General features: G+C 36.1%; 1 protein-coding gene across 2 annotated transcripts in view; it reads left to right on the forward strand.

Annotated features, from left to right (window-relative positions):
* The window catches only part of LOC128250020 (annulin-like), a 26,596-nt gene that overhangs the window by 8,193 nt on the left and 10,646 nt on the right, over positions 1 to 7,757 (forward strand). For both annotated transcript variants that reach the window (XM_052974623.1, XM_052974625.1), the window contains 3 exons: positions 2,290 to 2,461; positions 4,242 to 4,386; positions 6,818 to 6,918. In XM_052974623.1, coding sequence (XP_052830583.1) covers positions 2,290 to 2,461; positions 4,242 to 4,386; positions 6,818 to 6,918 — 418 coding nt within the window. The remainder of the gene's footprint in view (positions 1 to 2,289; positions 2,462 to 4,241; positions 4,387 to 6,817; positions 6,919 to 7,757) is intronic.

The raw sequence follows: 7,757 nt of genomic DNA on the forward strand, positions 1-7,757 counted from the left end.
ATAGATTGGACGATCTATGAGATTGTCTCAACATAGATTGGACGATCTATGAGATTGTCTCAACATAGATTGGACGATCTATAAGATTCTCAAGACAGTAACAGTAAAATATTTCGACAACAAAAGTTTGAAGTTACAAATTAAATATTAATTGTTAACAAAAAGAAAAAAATGTTGTGATAGAAAGTAGGTCGTGTGGGATGGGCGTCAATAATAGTCACCATCATTTAGAGGAGTGCAGTTGTTGTATTCATCGATTCCTGGAGCCATTGAGCTTCGTTGTGTCACAATCAACGATGCACCTTCTATATACATATATAGGCAAGATATGTCAAAGAAAAGGCACCAAAGACGAAATCGTTAATGAGATTTCAATTTGTAAAAAAAAAACAAAAAAACTACACCTCTAGGAGTCTGAGTTAAAGATCTCTTGTGTTGGTCAAACTGCCAAATATCTTGAGCTTGCTTTTTATTAGACTCGAATGGATTAATTGCTTACTGATATCAATCCTTGACGGCATCCTTTTTATTGTTTAGCTCTATTTTTACGTCTGAACACAGTGATTCAGGTTCGATCCCTAGGCAGTGAGTTGGTGTTTGGGGCTCTGTCAATATGCCTGCTACAACTTCGTGGATTAAGTGAAACTTTCTGAATAAAATCTTGTCCTAACTATAGAACATTTTGAAAATTGTAAAACGAGTTGGAATAAATTCTTACGGCTACAGGCGGCTAAACTTAAAAGTAGGGTGCATCGGGGTTGGATTAAACTAGCGCTGGTCCTATAGGGTAGATTATAAAGGAAGCATAAATTAAAACCGAATCTATTTTAACAGATCCTAATTTTTATGACTATTAGTATATTTGAAGGAACACTGTGCATAGATTAACTCGTATAGGGGTGAATACAACTTTAATTAGTACCTGGAAACAATCAAAGACCTCTGTCAATTAGCTGCCATTTAATTTTAGTTTGATTAAAAGTGGATTGAATCTTAGTTTGAATGTTGGATCAACCTTGAGCAATCAGTGGTCGATAAAGGCGATGTTGTTGTATTCAGCACAGTTTGTAGCCTATTGTGTTCGTATTTTGGGTAAACTCGGTATTATGGGTGAGGTAGGGGCAGAGTGGGAGATATATTACGGGTACGTAACTTTATCCACCCTATGAGGATTAAAGGAAGTCAACTTTCATGAGATTTGAACTTGGAAATCAATATTTACTTAGTATCTTTGTTCTAACACAACCATAAGGGTAATATCAACTCCAGCATATAGCTGGTATTTTGAGCTCGGAACAAAACTAATTTCAATTGGAAATTGAACTCGGAACAAACTAAATAATGCACCACATTTTCCTTGGTTCTCTTAGCGATTCTTCCATTTGGCATCACTACAGAATGGTAATGTTAACACCAAAGGGTCCCCCATCATTTTCTCTTTCATATGAAGACCCTGCCTTCTAAACTCTTCAGTTAATAGAATCACTTTAGAACCAGTTAATATGGGATCCTTTATGTCGTCCTTCAGCATGTTAGAAATAACACTACTATCTTAACTGAAGGCCATATTGGTTAAGATATACTGAAGAAAGGCTGGGTGGTCATCAATCGAACTCGTTTTGATTGAGATCGCTTCGCAATTCTAAAGGTTTTGGTGTTCAGTCTCCTTACTTAGTACCTTACAGAAGTGAACTCTAAGAAAGCCAGTAATCGTCCAAAACCTTTTTAAGGTTTGGTTGACGGAAACTATGGAAACATCTCTTGTTGCTGTGTGGTAGGTCCCTCGCCGTTGTTTAACCCATTAAAGCATAGCATCCAGGAAAATGGACGCAGGAATGATTACTATTTTGTACGTGTGTATAGTTTGTATGCAGCGCTTGCTCATTCACAGAGCACTAGTTTAGAGGCAGACTATACCAAAAATAAGAGGGAGACGTTGACACAAATGTTTCCTGGTGCTTTTTGAAAAAAAAAAAAAAGAAAATCAGCTGAGATTATGTAGATTTGGAAATTTTCCTAAAATGAATTTAAAATGTTGGGCTGCAATAGGCAAAGGATTTTCAGAATTCTTTTGCGACATGTGATTGACTGGTACCAAACAGACGTTTTCCGTCCACTTTTTAGATAATACCATTAGCTCTGCTACACTTACGGATTTAGTGAGATCACTGTAAATTATTTCTCGTTCAATTTCTCACGCCATATAACATAATGCTGTTATATTATACACACACGCACAAAACATTTTATGCAATATTTCCCGACTGCTTCATTGTTATATCAATTTAGGTTGCATACGATTCGAACGCTGTAATGTCTCTGCATTGGTACCAAAGCAACCAGGGAAGCAAACGTCCCACTGCTTGGAGTTCAAGTGTTGAAATTCTACATGAATATAAGAAGGGATTAGGAAAAGTACAATATGGCAGTTGTTGGACGAACGCTGCTTTATTGACAACGTGTAAGTATTTCGTACTTAAACAAATTTCAGTTCGTTTTAATATCTTCTGCGTGAAATAATTAACTTTTAATGTTAAAGAATTAAAGTTTGATTTCTTGATTGAAACAACTGGGTTATAGAATTGTGCCAGTAAGACAGTGTTAGATGAAGAACCTGGGGTACTAGATAAAAGGATGGGATTGCGGTATTCATTGGATATAATGTAGTGGTGATTCAAAACATAACCAGTCAGACACCACGACCAAACCACAATGGCTTCACGTGATCGGTCCATTAAGCAACCAACCAGCGTGAAGCTGTTACATAATTCAATCTTCTAGAATTTTTTCCTTGTACCCTGTAAAAGAACTGCTTTTGGTGCCTACACTCTTTGCAGAATGTCAAGGCAGCTGAATGACAGTTCTCTATTCTTGCCATGACCAGGAAGACGGCCAAGAACATCCGTTGTCATGAAGATAGCCCAGATGTTTTCATATATGTTGGGCATGTTGCTATCCCAATAGCTTTCTGTAATCTCAGTCGTATTGCTCTCACAGTCTGTAATTATTGCTACTGTTAACTGCAACAGGCCAACACAGTTTATCTTTAAGTGTGATAAATTCTGTTAAATATTCATGGGTGTTGTTCAGTGACTTCTTCCTGCAGCAAAGAAACCTTTTCCTTTAACTCAATTGGCAAATCACAAACAACACATCTTGTAACATTAGTGACAAAGCCAATAACACCTTTGTGGAAGCAGGGAAATGTTTAAAATGCTCAAATATTAGATTTGAAAAAAAAGCAAAAATATGGCTGAGAGAAATAATGGGAGACAGAATAAATATGAAAGAAAAGGATAAATCAAGAATTACGTGACTGGATAATATCAAGAAATGGATATTTTTAGAATAGAAAAGGCCATGGTCTTCAAACAATTGAAATTAGAACTTAACATGTTGGCTCCCACACGTCCTGCTGGTGGGTCGTGTTGATATGTTAGTGAGTCCTGCCTGACCCACCAACAGGTCATTTTTTAATTTCTTTCCCATTAGTTTTCTGAGAGCTGGAATGCTCCGATTACTTTGATTTGTGCTTTTGCTACACTAAGAGAACAATTCTTTACAGATTTTTGATATTATTTTTTTCGCGTTTTTCTTCTGATTTCACCCTGTAATGAGGTAAAATAAGAGTGAATTTTATTTGCCATTGAAGCAAAAATAGTTCTGGAAAAAATTGGTAGATTTTCCAATAGGAACAGAAGGGAATGAAAAATATTTAACTTGACATGGAAAGCAAAATAATTCTTTTTGAAAAGATTTCAAGATCTTCCAATAAAAAATACCCCAAATTTAATATTGATCACGGATGGGTTGTGTGTTATCTAGGATGTGATATAAACTAGGTACTACACGACCCTCCAGTGGGACGTAGGTATCTAACACTACCTATGTGATCCTTGCCTTAAATATGGTATAGCGTAAAAATATTATGCCACTCATGTCAAAATTAAGATATCATATTGGGACCCTGGGATAAGATGTAAAATGAGGCTCAGGAGTCAGGATGTTAAAATACAAAGGGCCATGGTCTTTCAAAGTGTTGAAAGCAGAACTTATTTTTATTAAGTTTTTGTAATTCTGGTTATTTTGTTGTTACTAATCTTTGAAATACTACCAGACATTCACACACACACACACACACACACACACACACACACACACACACACACACACACACACACACACACACACACACACACACACACACACATTAACTCAAACTATTTGACATTTTTGCTTAGTTTGCCGTGCTCTTGGAATTCCTGCTCGTGTGGTCACCTCTTTTCAATCGAATCATGATATGAACACTTATAGACTCGGTCACCATTATTTAACAAAACCCGACTCACTAAAACGACTGCCTCATCTCACCCGTCAGTCTATCTGGTAAGTACTGCTTTTAAAATTTTTTTTCAGTATCTTAGTCATTATTTCTTTGTTGGTAGAACACAATATTTGGTAGGCTGTGTTTAGGTAAGAATGACACCTATAAATCTCCTTATTTTTTATTACTCGGACTATTTCACTTTATATATGTCCAACAATTATTTGTACAAACCAACAGACAAGAGATGGTGAATGTGATAGTCTCCATTGCATTAAAATATTTTAGTTATTTATAAGGGGTCTGACTGGCTCCCGTGCCAGTGGCATGTAAAAAGCACCATCCGAAGGTGGCCGATGGCAGTGTGCCCTGACTGGCTCCTGTGCTGGTGGCACATAAAAGCACTACCCAAACGTGATTGATGTCAATCCCCACCCAACCCCCGACTGGCTCTTGTGCCGGTGGCACGTAAAAGCACCCACAACACTCTTGGAGTGGTTGGTGTTAGGAAGGGCATCCAGCTGTAGAAACATTGCCAGATCAGATTGGAGCCTGGTGCATCCATTGGCTTTCCAAACCAGTCAAACAGTCCAACCCATGCCAGCATGGAAGATGGATGTTAAATGATGATAATGATGATAGAAATCATTTATGCTTATTAAAGACAGAATAAGTAGAAAAATGAGAATACTTTATCACAAAACTGGCTGCCAGTTCTGTTTAGCACCTGAGATTTTGTTTGGGAGTTGAAAATACCAGTCAAAACTTCAAGAATTCATGTAGTACAAACGGGGAAAACTCACAAAACCTACTTTCGAGTTTACCCTTTTGGTACTAACCTGGCTGAAATCACATCTGGCTCTGTAATACAAATGTCTTGTTTTCAAAAGCTTTGAATTAAAATCTTCCAAATCGTAACGCTAGCTTAATGATGACAGTTATTTTACTAAATTCTTTATTATTAGAAAATTACTATTTTTAAATGTCACAACGAGAGATATTCAGCAACAGTACTTTGGAGTAAAGATTGTTTGCCAACATAACATGGCAATCATGGTTTAGGATGAATGTTGCTGTAATTTAACCCCAGGAGACATCATCTCCAGCTGGCTATACGACACAATCTGTGTCCTTATATTTTCGAAAATATAAGGATACAGATTGTGTCATATAGCCATCTGGAGACGATGTCTCCTGGGGCTAAATTACAGCAACATTCATCCTAAACCAGGACTGCCATGTTATGTTGGCAAACAATCTTTACTACAATACATTTTTGTTATATTTAAAATTAATTGAAAGAATCACAGAGCGTCTCAACAGAAATATGGTAACAAAAGGGTTAAAATATATAATAGAGAAACAATTCTTAACCCTTTTGATACCAACCCAGCTGAAACCAGCTCAGGCTCTGTAGTACAAAAGTCTTGTTTTCAAAAGTTCTGAATTAAAATCTTACACTAAACCTTACTCAAAATTTATGTTCCTAACACCAGCTTAAGTTATTTTACTAAATTCTTTGTTATAAGAAACACAGAGCATCTCAAAATAAATCCGGTAACAAAAGGGTTAAACACCAGCTCATCTGATTGGTCAAACTTTATTCTCATAGGCATTAATGTCTTTTATGGCTTCAGTTAATTTATTGTTGCTGGTCTTTTGCCTTTTATGGCAACAAAGTTATCCTGGGAAAATTAGTGAGATGGTTGAACATTAGAAGACTCGCTGTAGTTCTTTCAAGCTCATAAAAATTGACTTTTGAAATGTCTTATCTACTCGAAGCATTATTCTTTAAATTGCAAACAATTTTACATAGGTATTCTTGCACAGGATGATGCCAAAATTTGTCAGAATTCACTTCTATATAGATAGATAGATAGATGGATAGATAGATATAGATAGATAGATAGATACAGAACATTCCATCCTTGTAATACAATTTAATTTCTCTCATGTGGTCTATTTTTGGTAATAGCCTTGGAATGGTTCATGCTTTTTACAATAACTTTCCCATTCTTTTAGAAATGTTTTGGTGTAGACCAGGGCTGGCCAACTTGTGGCCTGTAGACTTGCCGCTCGCAGGCTTGTGGCACACAGGCTTGCAGCCCACACTATTGAAATGGGTTTATTTAAACAAACATTTAAAAAATTTTATCAAACATTAAAGATTGTAATGAAAAGTAAAAAAGAAAGACATGACCGTTTTTACGATATTTCCTGTTGAATCAACGATTATTCATTCATTATTGTAATAATAGCATGAGAAAACAAAATGCTTTCAATTCTGTCAGTATATAAGCAGCCCTCAAAACTTTCTGTGATTAAAGTGGCCCTTAATGTAATTGGAGTTGGCCAGGCCTGGTCTAGAAGTACAATTGACATGTGACTTTTTTTACTGAGCATTCATCAGTTTGAGACACTTTTATATTTCACTGAATTTAAATGTTAATATTTGACAATCTCGGAAGTAATCCAATCTTATTTTTGCTTCAGGAATTTTCATGTATGGATGGATGCATGGATACTCAGGCCGGATCTGCCATCTGGTCATGGTTGGCATGCTGTAGAGCCAACACCTAAAAAACTGGAATTTGGTAATTTTTGGAATTTTGAAGATTGCATTTCTAAATCAGCTGAACATGAATTTCTTGTGACTCCATGTATTTTGACTCTTATCCTGAAATACTTTAACATGGAAAAATAATTTAATGGCGATGGTGACTTTAAACAAAAAAAAATTAAGATTGTAAAATATAAAACGAATGTTGAAATCTTTGTTGATGGGTCACCAAATAAGGTATCACAGAATGGAAATTCACAAGAGTCTCTGGTTATGATGTGGTTGTTGGATGATGAGGATAACATTCTTTCAACATTTATTTTAGTTACATGACTGTCAAAAGATGGAGTTGGAGAAAATTTCACTGTAGATTAACATGAAGTTTAAATATCAGGTCATCCCGTAAGTTCTGTCAGAATTTTGAATTAAGAAAACAAGTGATCAAATTATATTTAATTGAAATTTAATCATCAATGTACTTTCCCTGATTATCTATGACTTCCTTCCATCTACTTACAAGCTTTTTAATCCCATCAATATAAAACTCTTGGTTTCAAAGCAAAGAACTCTGAAATGTCGGTTTCGACCTCCTCCTGACTTGCGAAAGTTATGTCCCCCAAATGATTCTGTAAACTACCAAATAAATGGTAGTCTGAAGGAGCAAGGTCGGTAGAATAAGGTGGATGAGGAATTTTTTCCCAACCAAGTTCTTCGATCTTCTGAGATGTGATCTTTGCAGTGTGGGGCTGCGCATTGTCCTGATGAAACATCACTCTTTTTTGATTCACTAAAGTGGGTCTTTTTTCCTTCAAAGCTTGGTTCAAACGCTCTAATTGCTGACAGTAGACTTGCATTAGGTGGTAACAATTCAAA

The sequence above is a fragment of the Octopus bimaculoides genome, chromosome 1 (assembly GCF_001194135.2).
Source record: "Octopus bimaculoides isolate UCB-OBI-ISO-001 chromosome 1, ASM119413v2, whole genome shotgun sequence".
NCBI lineage: Eukaryota > Metazoa > Mollusca > Cephalopoda > Octopoda > Octopodidae > Octopus > Octopus bimaculoides.